General features: G+C 51.9%; 1 protein-coding gene across 8 annotated transcripts in view; it reads left to right on the forward strand.

Moving 5' to 3' along the window:
• The window catches only part of TTC7B (tetratricopeptide repeat domain 7B), a 188,274-nt gene that overhangs the window by 127,022 nt on the left and 40,913 nt on the right, over window positions 1-20,339 (forward strand). For 5 of the 8 annotated variants that reach the window (XM_059688212.1, XM_059688182.1, XM_059688198.1 and 2 more), the window contains 2 exons: window positions 6,582-6,698; window positions 13,714-13,811. In XM_059688212.1, the coding sequence (XP_059544195.1) occupies window positions 6,582-6,698; window positions 13,714-13,811 (215 nt within the window). Of the gene's footprint in view, window positions 1-6,581; window positions 6,699-13,713; window positions 13,812-17,317; window positions 17,483-20,339 lie in introns of all 8 variants that reach the window. The other 3 variants (XM_059688157.1, XM_059688174.1, XM_059688165.1) reach the window with 1 other exon arrangement.

Genomic DNA, 20,339 nt, shown 5'->3' on the forward strand with positions numbered 1-20,339 from the left:
AAGTAGCCTACCTAGTATGTGGTGCAGTTGTGATTTGAACCCAGGCAGTCTGGCCTCCACATCTGTGCTCTTAACCGCCGCTTCCATCTTCCCAGCACTCTGCACGTCTCTCTCTTCCTGGCTCCCGCCTGACTTCAGTGGAGGGAGCCATTTCTGTCTTACAGGCTGCGTGGATTCCTTCGAGTCCATGTCACATCCTCAGACTTGGGAATGTGGGGAAATTGGCCAAGGGAGCTGAGTCAGGGACCCCTGGCGTCACACTGCCCCGTGTCAGCGACCTGGCCTTTGGGGAGACAGGGACATGGCCTTTGGGGAGTAGACTCGTTTGCAGGTCACCTGCTCCCCATTTAGAAATGACCCATGGCTTTGTGGTTTAGGAAGAACAGATTATTTTATTTTAGAGCCAGAGTAGATCAGATAGTTCCTGGTCACACATTTCCTTACCAGAGGCTGTTTGACGCCTTCTGTGCCGAAGACGCTTGCTTGCCAGCCGCTCCCCAAGCCCCAGGGCAGGTCCTCTGCCTCGGACTTCCTTTCCACCCTCAGCCCCCAGCTCTGCTGGTCAGATAGCACCCAGGCCCCGTCCTGCCTGCTGGTGCCCACGTGCTGCTGCTCTGTGGACGGTGCTAAATGAAAGGGCCCCTTCATAAAGGTGCCGCCCTCGGGCCTGGGAGGAGGCCCCTGACACAGGGTGGTGTGGCTCCAGGGGCCCCTGACCTGGGGTGGTGTGGCTCCAGGGGCCCCTGACCAGGGGCCCCTGACCCGGGGCGGTGTGACTCCAGGGGTGCTTTCAGTCTGGGCCATTTCCAGCTCAGTGCTGGCTCTAGGACACTAATCCGATTAGTGGCCGAAGCAGGAGCAAAAAAATGAGCCAAACTGGGGTTTCTTGAGGTGATTTATGTTAGCTAAATGTGTCAGTTATTTGTTCTAAAAATATCGCCAGAAGGATGGGGGAGCAGTCCAGATTGTCGACACTCTGACTGAAATGAGAAGCAAAATGTAACTGATAGGGATCTAGCAGGAGCTCCTGCCTGTCAGAAAGAGGAGGCGGGACTAGGCCAGGAGCCCTCCTCTTTGCCAGCCCTTGGAGAGGATGGACCGTCCCCAACACCCGCCACTCATGCGCAGCCTCTAACCAAGGATGAGGGGCTGCTACGTTCCGTAGAGCCAGGCGTCTGCCCCCAAGACTTCCTTTCGCTACCTAAGGGTGTGCGGTGTGGATTTCCCCAGGAACTAGCAGGTCTGGGAGCCTGGGCTGGGACAGTCACATGACAGCAAGGCCGTGTTGGAGAAATACTGAGTGGCCTGCCCAGTCTCGTGGGCACATTGCACGGCGCCTCCTTCTTGAGGAAACGTGGGCCTTCGACGTGGTCGGAGTCTAGAACTTCCTCAGGGGCTAAAACTCCCAGGTGGACGCTTGCCAGTGCGCCTCCCGGATCAGTCGCTCGACGGGGCCTTATTCTGTTTTTTAAAATGTCTTTATTGATTTCTATTTTTAGAGAGAGAGGAAGGGAGAGGGATAGAGGGATAGAAACATCGATGAGAGATGAACATCATTGATTGGCGGCCTCCTGCACGGCCCCTACTGGGGACCAAACCCTCAACCTGGGCATGTGCCCTGACCGGGAATCGAACCAGTGACCTCTTGGTTCCTGGGTGGACGCTGAGCCATACTGGCCAGGCAAGGGCTTTATCCTAGAGAAGACGCATGGAAGGGAAGAGCCCTGCCCTCCCACCCTCCTGCGGGGGCTCTGCAGGCACTCCGACCAGCAGTAAGCGTGTGTGTGCTTTGGGGTTTTGCCAAGGGAACAGGTACTCAGAGTCGATCCCTGAAAAGCCCATAGTGTAGGGGTCTCCGTCAGGCGGCCTGTGAGCTGACATCTGCTGGTAGAGTTCCATTAGGTCTGCGCACATTTCTGTTCGTTTTAGTCCAGTTGGTTAACTGGACCCTTCAAATGACTAGAGTTTTATAGGCGCCTGACTTTTAGGTGAAAGAGACAGGTCGCAGAGAGCACAGGCCACAGGCAAGTATTTTAAAGACCCGCGTTGATCTTCCCCAGGAACTGTGCTCCGCAGCCCAGACTCCGGCTCTCCTGCCGCCCTCTCACGCCTCAGAGCCACCACCTGCCCCCGTGGTCTGGCCTCTCCTCCTGGTTGGACTGTACATTCTTTGAGGGCAAGGAACTGTATTTTATGCCACGTTTAATTCCACACGGTAGTTGGTACGGATCTTTACATATCTTAGGGTGTGAGCTGTTTGGCAATGGATTAGAAAGTGCCACACGGCATCATTAGCGTCGGTGGTGTGGTTAGACCAGTTGAAGCCATTCTCGGTTTGTTCGGTGCCCTGAAGCCTCATGGGTTTGGGTTTGCATCGCTGTCCGCCCAGTGCCTGGCAGTGTGAACTTGGACACGCACTTCCCTCTCAGCCTAACCTGCAGGCTGTTGTAAGAACCAGTGATTAAATGTTTAAAGTGTCTGACAGCTGCTGCTGCTGCTGCTATATCACTTGTCTTGCAAGCAGAAGTTTCCTGGCTTGTAGCTTGTTATCCCACAGTTGAGAGCGCTTGTCTTTTCTGGAACTGCATTTCCATTTGGAAGTAGATAGCTCCTGGTACTTAAGGCTGGCTTCAGTGAAGAGGTGCTGTTTGGCCTGAATCTTGAAAGATGAGTAGATGCTTAAAAAGCAGAAAAGGATGGAAAGGCATTTCAGACAGAAGGAACAGCGTGTGCAGAGACCCGGGGGCATGAAGGAGGGTGGCAGGTGGAAGAAGCTGATGTTGGTTGAAGGAGGGATGAGCACCTCGGGCAGTGTGCCAACGCAGGGTAAGGACATGGGCAGGAGCCAGGTCTCGAAAGGTGTTGCGTGAGACGCTAGATTCGGGCTGTCAGTAACCGTCAGATGGGCATTTTAGCAAGTTTCTCCTGTTCCTCATTAATTTCCTCTAAGTTTTCAATCAGCCTCTGAACAACAAATGTGTAAATTGGGTTAATGAACTTTGAGCCAGAGATAGGGGATAGGAGTGGACCGTTTTCCCAGCAGGTGACTTCTTAACTATTCTTAGAGAAACATCTCACTTGATTCATGGTCAGACTCGGGTGCCGGGCAGCAGACCGTCTCTGGCCGCCACTCTCCACTGTCCCCCTTAAAGGTGCCACGTACTGAGATGCCGTCCGTGCTGGTTGGTCCCACGTTTTCTCGGAGCTTGTTTTTGGCCTCGTGGTTTCCTCGGTAGGCGAGTGTCATACCTGTGGACATCAGCTGCACAAATTCATGCTAGTCGTCGTCGGCGTGCTCAGGTGACACAGGCAGAGGTCCCCAGCAGCCCTATCGTGTGGAGCAGGGCTCGGCGAATATGATGGTCTCCTTGTCCTGTTTTTGCTGTTGTCTTTGCCTGTGAATGATCTCGGGTTGGGGACATAGTGATGAGGAGCAGTCTCTGAGGCAGAGCCTTTGTCTCCGCCTTCACTTGTGCGTTCATTCGAGGGCGTATCGCAGGGGGAGGCTCGTCGAGGCGTCCTGCCCATTGTACTGGGAACGCAGACGGCGGCTGAGCCCTCACTTCTCCCCACCCGTGCTTTTGGGCTGCCTTTCCCTGCCAGGCTCTCTCCTGTGCTCCTCTGTCTCTCTCTCCATCAGCGGGGCTCAGCAGTTCACCTATTGTTCTTCCTGTCTGGCTCCCTTAAATCCAGCCCACACCTCTTCAACTCCACATCCTCAGTCAAGTGCGCGCAAGCTGTTATTTCATGTTAATCAGAAGTTCTTTTTCCAGCCAAGAACCTTGCTCAGAACTGTCCCCCACCCAAGCTGAGGCGTGGCGGTGGGCTCTGGCGTTTGGGCACCATTAACGGGCCCGTGGGCACTGCTCTTGGAGCCACAGCGCTGCCTGTGTGGGGACAGTCCCCACCAGCTGGAGGCCCTCCCTGGGGCAGGCGCCCGCCGAGCCCGGCCGAGCCCGAGGAAGTCGGGTGGCTCCCAGAGAACATCGCCCCGTCCTAGGCAGGTTTCCGAGGCCAGAATTGCTTGGCAACCAGCCCGCATCCAGGCGGGTCTCGGCCTCCGGTAGGTCTCCACCAGAAGCTGACAGGTGACCCTTGGCACCTCTCCTTCTGTGGTAGCAGCTCTCCCCGTTGACCCAGTTTGGTGGGAGGTTCTGGTGGAAACGTTCCACCACCTCCCGGGCTCACTGAAGACATCAGCAGGCGTCAGCATCTGGCCCCTTAAAGCCCCTCCACACCCCCCCGCCCCCCCCAGTGGCTGTCACTCCTGCAGGTGGGCCTGGACAGGCCTCAGGGAATTTCCTCTTCCTGAGAAGTTTTTGAGCAGAAACTGAGTCCTGGCCTCCTGCCTGGGCTCCCTCTCTATGCCCACCTGCTTGCAGCTGAGAGACCGCATCCCTCGCACTACCTGGCTGCCGTTCCATCATCCGGCTCCTGAAAGCCCGGGCTTGAGGAAGCTGGCCCCCGACTCCCCCGAAGCCCGCATGTCCCCTGGGGCACCCTGCGTTCCATTCAGAGGGAATGGTTGGCGCCAGCTCGCCCCTGAGCTTGGGCAGTGACGGTTAGGACACCCTCCTTCCGTCTCGGGACCCTGGAGGAAAAAGAGACTTTCCTCCTCCAAAGGGCTTTCAAACGAGGCCGTCACGCTGCAGGTGGCTGAGGGATTCTCCCTGATGTCTAACTTAAACCACTAGAAACATGTTTGTTTATATCCTGCTTTATAGAGAAAGTAGTCAGTGAGCAAATGCTGATTTCAGGTCCATTGACCTCTGAGCACAGCTCTAGGTGCCATGGAGGTGAGGCCTGAGACAGGGGTTGGGAGAGAAGGGAGAGAAGCACCAGCCACTGAGAAGGGGTTTTACAAAGATGGCATTGACATTGTTCTTAAAGGGCCAAACGCAGGGCCAGGTGCACAAAGAGATGAGCTCCTTCCTCTCTCCTCCTCCTCCTCCTCCTCTTCCTCCTTAACAACAAGCACCAGCTAATCTGGTCCGTACTGGGTAGAGACTATGAAGGGGTAAAAGTGGTATTAGTTGAAGACTTATTTGATGAGGTGGGGTTTTAGGTGAATTTCGGAAGAATGAAGAGATATGTGGATGAGTAGAGATGATTGAGAACAGGGTGTATATATTCACAGAATTATGGCAGAACCATAGCCTTGGGCCCGTGAACTCTATTAGCAGGAGTAAAGGGTCCATCGGAGGGATGCCCAGACCGGATGTGCCATAGGCGTGGCCAGTGGGCCGAGTGCCTTAAAGGACTCAGTGAGGGATTTGACTTATTACAGACAGTAAGGAATCACTGTAGTTTCTTGAGCTGGGAATGAAAATTATTTTTGGAGATTTTTTAAAATCCTCATCCAGGGGTATTTTTCCAATGATTTTTAGAGAGAGTAGAACGGAGGGAGGAGGGGGAGAGAGAGAGAGAGAAAGAGAGAGAGAAAGATCAATATGAGAGAGACACACACTGATTGGTTGCCTTCGGCACGTGCCCCAACCCAGGCCAGGGATCAAGCCTGCAACCAAGTTACGTGCCCTTGACTGGGAGTCAAACCCGTGACCCTTTGGTCTGAGGGCCAATGCTCTAACCCAGGGGTGGGAAACCTTTTCGCTGCCAAGGGCCATTTGGGAATTTCTAACATCATTCATGGGTCATACACAACTATCAACTTAAAAATTATCCTGCTGTATTGGGTCAAACATTTCATTAACTCCCTCCTAATGCCTTGGCAGGGCCAGACCAATTACTTCTAGGGCCTTGTACGTCCCCACCCCTGTAACCACTGAGCAAAACCAGGGCAGGAGATCTTTATATTACAGTTTCTTGGAGTTGTGCAGGCCAAGGGGTAGGAAGACCATGAAGAGGTGCCTGGGCTCATGCTGGGGCTTTCGCAGGTCCTTGGTCGTGATGAGCGCAGGACCAAGAGAGCTGATGCGGACAGAGAGACCTAAGTAAATTTCTGGGTGGGAGAACGCTGAGGGTCCCAGAAAGAGAGGAGGGTCTAAGCTCAGTGCTCAGAAGGTCTGATGGTGAAGCCATTGGTGATAACAAAGTAGGGAAGAGACGGCGGTTATGGAGGGAGGTGGTGAAGTCCTGGCTGCTAAATAGCAGGCTGGGAAGACAGAGAGGGGAGGGGTCGCCCTTCCTGGCAGCACTTCAGCTCCAGCTTTTCAAAGCTCATGAGATCTGTCCACCTTCACGTGGCGAGGATCGCTGTGGAAGGTTAATTGCAGATATTTACATCAATTGAGACACATCTTCTGTGTCATTTTGTAGACAAATCAAGATTAGCTTTCAATAAATTTTTGCAGTTTTGCAGGTGAATTGGTTTTGTTCTGAAAAAGCATGCTCTTAATGAAATCCCTGTGTCCTGAATAAAATGAGCCACTCGGATGAATTTCGCCCGACCACGCACGGTCATTGCCTGCACTGGCCTCAGGTGTGGCTCAGACGAAGCCCCGTGCTGAGCCGGGAGCTCTGGAGCCCTTGTTGGGGTGAGGCCCCATTCTGGAGTGAGTGCGAACCAGGCCACTCCCTCGGGTGTCAGCGGTGTCCTCTTCTCCCTTGTCTCCCCACCACAGACTGCTGTTCTCCAAAGTGAAGTTGGAGTCGCTGTGCCGGGGCCCGGATGAGGCGCTGCTCACTTGCAAGCACATGCTACAAATATGGAAATCCTGCTACAACCTAACCAACCCCAGGTAAGAGGCCAGCGGGGCCTGTTTTGTGTGGGGCTCGCGTGGGTCCCTGCCTCTCGGTGCCCTCTGATTGGCATTGCGCAGTGCCCCTCCAGGTCCCCACACAGCAGATGGCAGCGGGGAGCCTCCCACGCACTCTCTTTAAGGGCATTTTCTCCTGGTGGCTGGTGAAGCCATAGGTCATGGGTTTCTTTTGCTTTTGCTGCCGTGGTGGCCACTCGGCTCAGCTCACAATGGATGACTAGCTGATGATTTATGAGTAGGCTAGTCGGTTATATACTCCAGATCGGATTCTTACAGGAATATTTAAAAGACCTGCCTAGACGAGAGGCCACATCCTCCTAATTGCTATGGGCATAGTAAAGTGCTGTTTTCAAAAAGTTAAAATCATGACTCAAATAGAAATTACGCATGTGTCAAAGATTTTATTTACCTCATTAGCTAAAGAGGGAATCAGTAAAATGGTAAGGCTTGTTCAAAGAAGACTTTAAAAATAGATACGCTGAAACAAATTTGCAAATACATGCAAAAACACTGTCCTGTAGGACAATGAAATATGTTGTTTGGGATTATCTTTCGTGCAAGGTGGAAATCAATTGTATCTGGACCAGGCGTGGTCAGTGGAGTCACTCCTAGGGCCCCACCCTTCAGAGGCAGATCACCTGGGGGCGTGCACTGTCCACCCCCGGCATGTGCTGAAAGACACCCCATAACCTGCAGTGGCCATGTTCAAGCCTGGGCAGTTCTTTCTGCTGCGTGTCTAGGTTACTGATGCACCTGCCTTATCAGGCAAGTACTGTAACAAACAGGGATGTGACGATTCCAGTGATTTCAAACAACTGCTCCTACATTCAGAGTGTTTTTCAAGCTCGTAGGTAGATGTAGGGCCAGCTCACATTATGCTTTTAAAAGTCAGGAGCCTAAAAATGTATGACTCAGATGGTACATGTGGACTAGGGTGTGGCTTGCTCAGTCTGGCCCCGCAGGAGGCCGCGATGTGGCAGTGGCCGTGGCCGTGGCCCCCAGCTGCTGGCCTGGGGAGAGGAAAGGTGGGGTGGGCAGCGGGGAGCCGCAGAGTGAGTGTAGGTGGGGCTCCAGGGGGGATTCTGTTTCACAAAAGTTTCTGCAGTTAAGAAACATGTCATGATCAGGGCCCTGCTAAGGGCATGGGTCCTTGGGAACTGACATTAACAGTCGGGACCGCAGGCCCCATGGGGATGCAGCAGGAGGGGGCTCATGCTGGAAAGTCACGCAGTCCCTTGCAGAGCTGGGGGGCAGGACTTAGACGAGAATTCCCTTCGTAACCATAAATCCTCCTCTTGATGAGAAGCCTATCTTTCCTTTGGTGGGTATGTTCTGAAAATAAAGATCATTTTAATTTTTTAAAAATTCTCCTTCTCTAAGTCTTTAAGCAGAAATAGAAAATGCTCGTATTTATGCTCCCTAAAGCCCCTCCCTCCTGGCCTATCAGCAGCAGCAGGTTTGGGGAGACTCTGCCACAAGCCCAGCGAGCAGGAGACCCTCCCCAGGCCGCTGCTACCTTCCGCGCCCGAGCACCGTCCTCTGCCTGTGCCCCCTTTAGAAATGAGAAAATAAATCCACCCGCGTGCGCATTGCCAGTTTCCCCTAGTTTCTCCACACTTCTCCCACCTCCCCACATTTCCTCCCACTTAGCAACCAAGAATATTGAATGTGAAGAGAAAAAAAATAGCAGAATTGGAAAGCTTTTTAAAAATACTTAACCAAATGCCTGGGCTGAGCCCCTACTTCCTCTGTTTCCTAAAGGGTCTTTGAGGGCTGGAGCTGGAGAACCCTGGCTTCAGGCGCAGCCGGGATGGGGGTGGGGGTGGATAGAGGGGGACCCATCACAGAACTGCACCCTCCAGCTACTCCTCCCTCCAGCTACTGCTCCCTCCAGCTACTCCTCCCTCCAGCTACTCCTCCCTCCAGCTATTCCCAAAGCCTGAGGGAGGGGGTGGTAAGCAGGCAGCCCCTTATTAAGGAGCTTCCTCTTTTTTAAAAAAACTTCATTTATTTTCTCTGGGATATAAATAAATGTTTCTCCTGTAGCCCTTACCATTGTGCAAATTTAGACATCCTCCCCGAATGGTGAGGAGACTGACCTTGGCAGGAGAATGGAGCTTCCAGAGGGGAGGGCTGTGTCCTGAGAGGGACAGCACGCGTCGCAGTTCTCCAGATCAGGGCAGCGCTGGGCGCAGCAGCCGTGAATCTGCGATCGATCGGGTCACAGGGGGTTTTAGAAAAGGGTGGGATCGCATGAACACATGCGTGAGCAGCATCCCTGCTTAAAAACCATCAGTGACAACAAAAGCGGGGCAGCAAGCATCTGGGCGGGAGGCCGTTGGTTTCTACCTGGAGAAGGTCGACACTGACTTCCCGGCCTGATCAGGGGGGGAGTGAAAGTGGGGGTGGGGTCTGGCTTGGAGCCTGATCAGGGGGAGGGTGGGGGTGGGGACTCTGCTCAACCTGCCGGGGCTCCTGCCCCTCCCAGCTCCATCCTGAGGCGGGCACAGGCCTGCAGACCACAGGACGACACGGGCAGTAGTGGGGCCAGATGAGAACAGACGCAGCTTGTGTTCTCTGCGCGGCCCTCTTCTGCTGGAAGGAAGAGCTCTCTGAGCTGGTCCCTGAACCGCACGTAGACAGCTTGCAAAGAGCGTCCCACCTGCCGCCCGAGGACGTGTCTCTTGCTGTGAGCAGGATGGTGGGTGTTCTCAGGAGGGTCCCCTTGGCAGGGTGTCTGTCCTTGCAGAAGCCTGGATTTGCTTCCCTAGGTCTGCAGTTTCGCTTGCATTTAGGATAGAAATCCGCCTGCTGTTTCGTCTTCACCCTCTTAGTCGTCTCTAAGGCCCCCTCCGCTTGTGCGTTGTCACTTGGCCACCCAAGACGATGTGACCTCTGACCGGCCAGAGCCCCACCCGAGGCCCAGCAGCTCCTGGACCGCACAGGACAGCCTTCAGCTAGGGAGGCGCTCCCTTGGGGCGGCGCTGGCCTCCGCCATTCCCATGCGGTCTTCAACCCTGTGCTGTTAGCCTTGCAGGATAACCACTGCCCTTCCATTCGTAGGAGATAAAGTTAGAGCTAAGCAACCAGTGAAATCAATAGTAGAGCTGAGTGAAACCCAGGTCTGACACTAAAGCTCCCTCCACCACCATTCTGCCTCTGAGTGGACAGCCAGCTTCTTTGTTAAAATATGTTTCTATTGATTTTTTAGAGAGAGAGGGAGAGTGTGTGTGTGTGTGTGGAAGAGAGAGAGAGAGAGAGACACAGAGAGAGACACAGAGAGAGACACAGAATGAGAGGTGAATTGGTTTCCTTCCGTATGCACCCAGATCGGGGAGTGAACCCGTAACCTGGGCCTGTGCCTGACGGGAATTGAACCGGTGTCCTTTTGGTCTATGGGACGATGCTCAACCAACTGAGCCACACCAGCCAGAGCCAACTTCTGTTATTTCTGTTTCTTATTGTTAACCTCTCCTTTCCCCTGCTTGTCACTGCCACGTGGACCATCTCCAGCAGGCAGCCATGTGATGGGAAGGAAACTTTCTCCCTAATTCTTACTTCAATCACTCACTAATGAGTAGCATTTAAAGTTTGGGGTTTCTTTTTTTAAGATGGTTGCTTTGCTCTAACCTCAGTTGGAATTTGGAGGCCCCATTTCACACTAATTCACAGCCATTTTGGCGGAACTTTTCCTTTACAAAGTGTGCCCCGATTCCATCTGGAAAGTAGCCCTATAAAATGGGAAAATGTCATGTTATGTCATACCCATTTTACTGATGGGAAAATTGAGGTTCGGGATGTTGGGAACTCGCGTTGGCTCTTGTAATCCAGCCTTCAGCATCCTGCAGGAGGCCAGGCATCGGGTGTCCTGCCCAAGGCCCCCTCTCACATCAGCTCATTGTGTGCCAGGCACCCCCGGAGCTGGGAGGAGGCAAAGCTGCGACAAGAAGTCCAGGTTCCGTCTCCTGGCCCACCACCGGCTTGTCTCTTGGTTACCCTCCGTGTGTGAAGAAAGGTGGAGGATTTCCCAGAGAAGCTTCCAGTCCCCACTGTAGCTTTAGCCATCACTACAGCTCACTCTGAATTTCAGTCCTGGTGGGGAACGGAAATCATTGCTGTGCACATCACATGGGTGGATCTCTTCAGCTTATGTACCGTGGATTCGGGGCTCCTTCCAGTTTTCTCGCCCTGAACCCTCTCGACCACTGACCGGGAATGGTTTCCTCCCCTTGGTGGGAGCGCCTGGCAGCCTAGGGCCCCGCAGAGAAGATGCGAGATACTTGGGGGGGCGGGAGGTCTGCGGGGAGGGGTCCAAGCAGAGGTGACCGGGAGAGAGAGGAAGCAGCTTCCAGGCTTCCGGGAGAGACACTGGCCAGAGTGAGGGAGTGACGGGGACTCGGGGTGGGCAGGGCCCCCTTTGCCCCTTCTTCCACATTCTCATCCATCACAACATTCAGAGCGGAGACCACGGCATCTCCGTGTTGAATAGTTATGCGTATGTTCTGTTTTCCAAAGGAACTAGGGAACGTAGCCAAATAGAGTTTCCCTGCTGGTGGAGGGGAAATAAACGCCGTGTCATTGTCGCGGGGTGAAGGTCACAGGTTAAGATTTTGGCCTCAGTTGGGGTTTCTACCATTTGGAGTTGGAGGTGGTCCTTCACCCGGCTTCCCCGCCCGCCCGTTGCACCAGACGGCTGGGAATTCTCCAGAAATCAGCCAACCACACGGCCCTCAGGTGCGTGTTTGTAGGTGTATATAATGACACCTGGGTGTGCCTAGACGCTATACCTCTTCTGACTCCTCAATCTGATGGGGAGCCTCTGCGGCACAGGAAGTGGCCTTGCCCAACTCGACCTACTTGATAGGACAGATGTAGGGACAGATCCCCGCTGAGTCCCAGGACCCAGCGTCACACGTGGCAGCCAGCCCTGTGCTCGAAGACGGGGCGAGATGGAAAGCCTCCAGGACAGTGGCTGAAACGGACATTTCTGATCCACTTTCTCGGATTTGGTCCATGGAAGCCCAGGCATACCCTCCTTTTCAACACCAACAGCTCAGGGGGTGTCTGGGATCCCCAAGATGATGGAAAATGCACTCCCTTTTGAGATAACATCTTCTGAAAAACTCCTAAGTGGGAGCCACTGCAATATTCCTATTTTTGTAATGTTTTAGTAATGTTTGCATTAAAAACACATAGACCCGTGCTAGAAACATTTAGTCAGTAATGTGTTCAACGAAAATTTGCATGTACTTTTATGTTATCTGCTGCTCAGAGACATTTATTGTTCCTTGGTGGTGGAAATAAGTAATAGGACAGTTTCCGGAAAACATGTGCCCGGGGATGTAGAACGTCTGGGCGGCCCGGCCCTCTGTCCTGAATGCAGCAGGCTTCCTCCTGTTTCCTGTGGATTTCTCTAGCTCCATCCCTGAGGTGGAAACTGACGCCTGCAAACCATATTAAGTTTCAGACCAAATCTTGTTTGTGCCACTTTTCACAACAGCTGCAGCGAGGAAGGAAACTGTGTTCCTTTATTGTAGAATTTGAACTTCTTAACCAAAAATATCACCCTTAGCGCCCCCAGCTTGATAACAAACGGACAAAGGAACGTATTAAAGACTCACAGTTCAAGAGGCAAATCAGCTTGTTTTGGGAGGTTCTTTGATGGAATTATCATGAGAGAGGAAAAAAGAAGAATAGTATTGTTTTTGCTTACAGGCTTCTCAAAATTTTAAAGAACAACAAAAACAGGAGTCTGTGTAGTGGAAGTCCCTTAGCTGTGTGTCCTTCCAGTTACGCCTGAGGGGGTCCCATGTGGGAGAAAGCTGGAGAGGGGATTCGTGCAGGAAGTGGCCAATGACCTGCTGGGCTGCACCCCCCTCCCCCCCCAAGGCCACTTCTCCGGCTCAGGAACACTGGGCGGCGCTACGGCTCCAGCCCTACCCACGACCCGCTCACTGTGTGCCCTCACGCCTCTTCTTCGTGTGCCAAATGGGTATCGAACACCCAATTTATCTTAAAGGCTTGTTCTGGGACACAAACGAGGCCATGGCTGTGATTGCCCTTTGAAGAGTAGGGGCCAGGGGTCCTTGCATCCACCTGTACATTAGAACCTTCTGGGGAGCTTTGAAAAGTGTTGACAGCCCCGGAAGTTCTGATTTCGTATTCTGGAGTGGGCCCTGGGCATGAGTGGTTTTAGAAGTGCCCGGCGACGTCCCTGCGCGGCGAGGGCTAAAAAGCACTGGCACCGAGTGGACACATGAGGAGGGCATGTACAGGCGTGATGAGCTATGGACTCAGAGTAAGGTGGAGGGGGCCCTGGGCTTGTAGTTTTTATATTTTACTAGAGGCCCGGTGCATGAAAATTCATGCACGGGAGGGGGGGTCCCTCAGCCCTGCCTGCCCCCTCTCACAGCCCTCAGGCGCGGGAGGTGACCAGCGATCAGGGAAAGGCGACACCCATCACACCTCTGCTGCTGCCACTGCCAGCAGCGCAAGCCTCGGCCGGCCCTGGTCACCTGAGCCTCTAGTGACCAGGGCCGCTATTCAAGGCCCACTGGGGTTAGGCCTGGCCTTGCCGCACACCTGCCGCCCCGGCAGGGCTGAGGGGACTGGGCGCTGCCATCTTGTGGCTGTGGGCACTGCCATCTTTGAGGGTGGGACAGGCAGTTAGCATATTCCCTCCTTATTGGCTGTGGCGTGACAGCGTGAGGGTCAATTAGTATATTCCCTCTTTATTAGATAGGATAACGACAAAAAGAGGCTGAAATCAGCAAGGTCTGTGGGTGTGGTTGAAGCCGCGCTAGTGATGTTGATGGCTGAAAGCAGTCCCAGCCCCAGCCGGGAAGCAGGTGCTCTGTAACCGATGAAAAGGTGCCGAAGAACATCAGAAACACACCCAACAGCAACAGCTGCTCTTCAGGAGTCCTCATTGGTGGGATCTGTTTCCTCCCGCCAACCCTTCACATGACTGACATTCCTCGCTGTTGTTTTGCAGTGACTCTGGACGCGGGAGCAGCCTCTTAGATAGAACCATTGCGGACAGGCGGCAGCTCAATACGATCACCTTGCCAGACTTCAGCGACCCGGAGACAGGTGAGAGTGAAGAGCCGGCGGGGCGGACTGGTGCCAGCTCCGAGGGACGGGGATGAGGACGGCCACTGGGGCTGGGAGCACAACTCACGCAAGTCGGTCAAACTCAACTGAGGTGCATTTTCCCCGTGTCCTTTCCAAGTGTGTGCACCGTGGGGAAGTCGTGCGACATGGCCAGCACATCGCTGAGGGCTGTCTATTTCTTCCCCTTGCTCTTAGAGCCTAAAATTCAAAACTAAAATTAGATTGTTCCCGTCTCCACAGCTTCCCCTCTGCTTTCCCGTTTCTGCCTCTTGCTTTAGATTGCAGACCTTGCTGAAACCCAGGTTTTGCTTTCTAATCAGTTGCACATGTGAACACACATACATCCAGCACCAGAGCCTCTAGGAGGCGGGGGGTGGGGGGGCTCTGAGCTCTGATTCCACTGTCCCACGTGGAGGCCCGCAGCACGCGCCGCCTCTGAGAGATGTCTGTGCCTCCCTCTCACTGGCCTTTCCCCATCCCCCTAAGTGCAGAGGAATAAATAGTCCCCGTCATTGCCAACACTCCCAACAAGCAATTCTAATAGTAATTCCGACTGTTCAGTGGCAATTTGGAGGACTCAACAGACCCACAACATATACAGAAGTTCCCTTTGCTTTGAGCCTCAAGGAGTTCCAGTGCATCACTCGGAACCTGGCTCTGCTGCTGCTCCGCTGCCCCGGGGCCTGCGTGAGGCCAGTCCCGGGCTGGGTGTGCCTGCTCTTCATGGGCTGGCTTTTGGAGAGGAGCCTCCAGGTCCTTCTGCCCCGGGCCAGGTCCCAGCTCCTGAGCAAGCGCCCCCAGAGGAAGCGAGGGAGCAGGCCTGAGGCACGCACAGCCGGCTCCTGGCAGGCTCTCCTCTGTCAGGATGGGAGGGATAGGGCCTCTGGCAGCCGCCGTGGTACCCACCCAAGCCCGGCGGCGTCGCAGCGGCCGGGAGGCTGCGTCCCTGTGCTGAGCTCCCTGTTGAAAATCAGCTTGGGAAGTCCCATCCCAGGGTCCTAGGTCAGAGGACATCGGGCCTCGGAAGCAGCCTGAATTGCACACTAGTGCATTTAACATTAACATCCCGCAGCCACTGCGCCAAATGCAGACTGACAAGCCGCACTCCGCCTCCCCCTGCGATGGTCCCGCCCGGACTGATCTGCAGGCCTTCCTGGGTGTAGGCCACAACCCAGGCAGAGACTCTGACTCAGACCAGTCCAGTCCTGCTAGAGGGGACTCTAACCCCCTTTTTCTAGAATTGGAAGGTCGGCTGTCAGGACCAGGCTGTCTTCCTTCCTGGGCCCCTTCCCCAGGAGCCTGCGAGGACAGTCGTACTCAGACCCCTTTACCTCAGGGGCCTCGCTGTTCTCTAAACTCCCTGACTTAAAGGGCACGGGCATCCGCCACAAGCGAAGCCGCACCTGTTGGCGTCGGCAAGGGCATGTGGCCAGTGGACGTGTGAACTTCCACCTCACAGTCCTGCCGATGCTGCGCCGCCCACCGCCCATCGACTCCTTTGTGAAGCCATGGGCACGCTTACATCTCTTGTTTTTCTGTTCCAGAACTAAAATTCACTCCCTGTTTATTTTTTATCTTCTCCTATAGAAGATACTCAGATACACCAAGCTGCAATATAATATAATGAATCCCCACGTGTCTGCTGCCAGCCTGCAGGAACTAGTGTTCTTTTCCCAGCCATCTCTCCCGCCCCACACTCGGGTTTTGTAGAGCATTTTAAAGCAAAGCCCAGACATCATATTTCACCTGTTAAAATGTCAGTGTATATGTCAAACAGATAAGAACCTTTAAAAAGTATTAGCACAACACCATTGCTATACACCTAGGTCAGTATACAGTACAGGTGAGGAGTGCTTGGTTTGGGAAGTGGTTAGTTACTTAGAGCATGGGTTTCCACCTCTGAAATGGTCCATACACAGATCTGTGGAGTCCCATTAGGGGAACCCATGTCTAGGAGCTTTGGACTGACTGTGGGTTTTATTAAATGGATGTGGCAAATTGAAAAGCCCTCCCCCCGAAAGAACATGATTTCCCAGCTAATATCACCTCTGGCCCTCCTGCCCCCCCCCCCCGCCCCCCGGTCATCAAATGGTCCCAGCCATGGAGAGAGGAATCCAGTGGGGTGACAGTCGTAACTCTGAAGCTGCAAATCACTATCTTTTCTTTGGAACAAATCGGTAGTTCCTTAAATAGAGGGTGAAAAAAAAGTGTTTTCTTCCCTTGGCCTCCAAAACAGGATGCAGTTAAAAGAATGATTTTGCTTTGGCGAGGTGTTGGGTTAAAGATAAAGCCCCTTCTCCAGTGCCCAGCACACAGCCACCGGCCAGCTTAGAGAGCTAGCGCCCCACTGCCCCGGGCTGAGCCCTGGCACGTCCTGTACCTCAGTGTCCGCACCTGGGAAAACATAAATGCAGTCAAACCTCATTTCTGGAACATCTCCCATCTCGTGCACTTTGGTTCTCCACCGAGTTGCTCACAGAAAACATGTCTGGGTTATTGAACCAAACTTCAATTTTCAAACTGACAACCCTTTCAGGCTGATACCCTAGCATGACAAAAAAAGCATCTCTCAGCCAACAAACAAAGGAGAGGATGCTTTTGTGGCTGGTGGAATCAATGATTAGCACAACCTAAAAATATACAACGGCCATCGGGAGTGCTAATGTTGCTAAGGGTGTGAAAGAAACAATGATCACAGGCAGCTGAAGAGGCGGGAAAACTGCGACTGATTGGATAAACGAAAGCGGTTAGCCGCTGACCGCGTTTTGGAGGCAGTGGTACTAGGATGTGAACAAGCAAAGACGCTGCAGGCTGACCTGAAGGACACCCCTGGAACGAGGCTAGGAGGGGGTGGTTTGATAAATTTTAGAAAAGAAGTGTTTGTTTATAGATTAAACAGTACATTAGACAGGTACTGGATATAAGAAAAGTTAAAACGGAATCATCTGGAGGTCTGGAACGGATTAATTCAACTCACATTGTTTCTAAGGGGGGGCGGGGAATGATTCGGTTTTCGAACACATCGCCCCTCGAACAGCCTTCCGGAACGCATTAGGTCCGAGAACCGAGGCGCCACTGTACGCTCTGTGTAAGTGCTTCTCATAAAAAGCAAACCTAGGAAAAGTCAAGCTCTCACCCTTTACAATGGACAGGCAAATAGCTTCCCCCAGAATGCCCTGGGTGTTGTCGGTGACAGACGTGTTCTTGTCAGTGGGTCTCTGGCTGAATCGGTGCCCAGGTAAACCTGAGTGGTGTTGACTCCATGCTGTTACTGCAGAGCAATTAAATAACCAACGGGAAACAACAGATTTGTTTTCTTCAAAAAACACTTGTATTCTGTTGTCAAGTAGAGGAATGATTGTGTATGACATGACCTCATTTTCTTTGCAGCTTATGTGAGTATATTAAAAGCTAGTTTTATTTTTTCTTTGTGTTTCTAAAGTTTTTTTTGCTTTTATCCTTTTTTTTTTCTCTTCACTTTTTAGTGTCAGATTCCTCCTCCTCCTCCTCTTCTCTTTCAAGAATCGAATCTCCTCTCCACCTGTTTGTATCTTCTCATCTTCATTCTCATCCCAAACCCGATACCTTTGTGTGGCCCTCCGCAGCTCACTCATTCCATGGCCCAGGTCCCCGCCAGGAACCCTCTCGGTGTAATCATGGTTTATGGCTTTTCCTTTCTTGTTAGATCTGCTTCATTTGCCTGATGTTTCATTTTCTGATAATCTTCCTAACTGATAAGCTGGATGGGAAACTCCATCAAATTTATCTGAGAGCGATATCTTGCTAATTTGAAAATCCAAAAGGCCGTTTGGGGCAGGAGGAGGTACTGGTGCCCGATTTCCAGCCTTCTCTGTGAAAAGTAAAGAAACCCATTTTGAGCAGAAGAAATAGAAGCTTTTCTAGGTACTTCTCTGCTTTCCTGGCATTGATATAAAGGCATTAATTAAAGTTGCAGTTTTTGAAAAGGCAAATTAGAACAATTGGCAGATAATTTATTCTACCTATTTCTGGTTTTTCAATTTACAAATTAATTCAATAAGTATGCAATAATCAAGCTAATTCTCTAAAGATAATGGTCATATGCCCTTTAAATATGTGGTTCTCGAACTTTCCTGTGCATTAAGATCACATGAAGAGCTTTGAAAACTGTGGATTAGATCCACTGGGCCCCACCCCGCGTGTGTAGTCCAGTCGGCCTGAGGTAGGGCCCAGGAAACTGCATTTAAAAAATGCCCCATATAATTCCAGGACTCATGGGTTCTGCACAGCATTTTGAAAAGCAATGCTGTAAATTATTTTCCATTTGCAGGGAAGGGAAATGTAGGGTTTATGTTGTGAAAATAGGCAGAAAAATTGAGCAGCATCTTAATCTAATCTTGCTTTTAAATAATACTGAAATGTTCAAGTCTGTTTAGGGTGTCTGGGAACCTGTCGATGAAAAGAAAAAGCCTGAATTAAATGGAATGCTGGTTGGTAAAGGCCTTAAATGGGACCTAAATATGGCTCTCATGAGGAGATCCACCCTTGTTTTCTCAGACTCATTTATTTAATGTTCACTTTACTGGGAGGGCCAGAAAAATTAATCTCTATATCCATGATTTATAAGGGCTCATCTTTGTTCCAAATGCGCAGTTATATGCTGAACAAAAGCTCATAAGGGGAACTATTGCCAGAGAAAACTACTTTCTCTAATGTGCTCATCTTTTGGATGGCTAGCCTGCTTTGTTACACATGCACACACACACACACACACACACACACAGCCAGGACAGAAACAAGGCTATCACCTAAAACAGTGGTTCTCAACCTTGGCTGCACAAGGGAATCTTTTTAAAATCCTGTTTTCTGGGCCTCATCCTCCAGAAATTCTGTTTCTTTGCTACTAATGTTGTGACCCTACCCCATAACAAAGAAACAGAATTTCCGGAGGATGAGGCCCAGAAATCAGGATTTTAAAAAGGTTCCCAGGTGATTCTAATGTGCAGCCAGGTTGAGAACCACTGACCTAAAATAAGACATCCAGACCTTGCCTGTCTGCATACCAGGTGTTCTGAACCTTGCTTGAATGGCAATCCCAGTTTCATGAACTGGAAGACGGAGATAACTATCCTATATAATAAAAGGCTAATATGCAAATCGACTGAACGGCCGATCGCTATGATGCGCACTGACCACCAGGGGGCAGGCTCTCAATGCAGGAGCTGCCCCCTGGTGGTCAGTGCGTTCTCACAGAGGGAGTGACGCTCAGCCAGAAGCCGGGCTCATGGCTGGTGCGGGAGCCTCTCCCGCCTCCGTGGCAGCGCTAAGGACCCCTCAGGGGATGTCCACCTGCCGGCTTAGTCCCGTTCCCCACCCCCCAAGGGGTCCCAGACTGCGAGAGGGCGCAGCTGGGCTGAGGGACGCCCCCCCCCCCCCCCAGTGCACGAATGTCGCGCACCAGGCCTCTAGTAAACTATAAACTGCTTATGTTGTTTTTAATCCCCTTCTTAAAAATAGATATTTTTTTCCCTTCAGAACAATGCCTAGCAGCAATTGCCAACTTCATTTTTTTCCATTAAAACTGTCTTTTGCATTGACTTTTGCCCAGTGTTTTGGTCATAAAATGGGATCTCACTGTTCTAGAATACCTCAGCAATGTTCCCATGGCCGTTCACTCATTTGCACAACAAGCCCTCCGACCTCCAGGCCCTGCCAGTATGTATCATGTTGCATCCCCGGGACCCTGTGTTCCTTTAAACCCGGACAATTGAAATCCTGGCTCTAGTGAGGCACTGTATAGCAGGTTAGTTATAAAATGTTGGGTGAGGAGCACCCACTTGGCTTTCTGCTGAACGTATGCATATGTCCCAAATGGTGCTCAGTTGTTCGTTTTTGAGGCGATGAGTCATCTCCCCCACCCCCTCCTTTAGGGAGTACCTGGCCCTAACCAGGTGTTTAAACTAAGACTGGCTCTCCCGAGAATCTCCCCCACCCCGTGGATGCAGCGCTTAGTTGGAGACGGGGAAAGCGTACCATACGTCAGCGGTAAGTGTAGAATTTCCTGATTAAAGTTGTTTTGAACTTGAATCCCAAGTCCTTTCTGTAGGACAGACAGCCACAACCTGACGTTTTATGAATTTCTCCCTCCAATCCTTTGACTTCATAGAAATGAAAACTGGCCAAACCCTACAAACTCTTGGAATCATAATCAGGGTTCATGGGTGGAAAGATCTGAAAACCGCTTGTTTGATTATTTTTCCCTTCCCTTTGGAATTTCCTGCCCTGGAAACAAAACACAGCACATGAATCGGTCAGCTTGCCTGCGCCCGGAGCGCTGAGACGGAGAGGGGAATGCCCAGTTGGCCTTTGTTTAAAAAAGAAAAAAATCACTGTTAGTGGAAAACTCTGTGTCATTCTCGAATTGCAATCCGATTCCAGACAGCCAGACTTACAGTTGGAAGGTTATTAGTACTCTATTTGCTTTTTTAGCCTCAATTTTGATTTTTCAAATGTTTTGTTTCTTGGTTT

This window comes from Myotis daubentonii, chromosome 1, assembly GCF_963259705.1.
Source record: "Myotis daubentonii chromosome 1, mMyoDau2.1, whole genome shotgun sequence".
Taxonomy (NCBI): Eukaryota; Metazoa; Chordata; class Mammalia; order Chiroptera; family Vespertilionidae; genus Myotis; species Myotis daubentonii.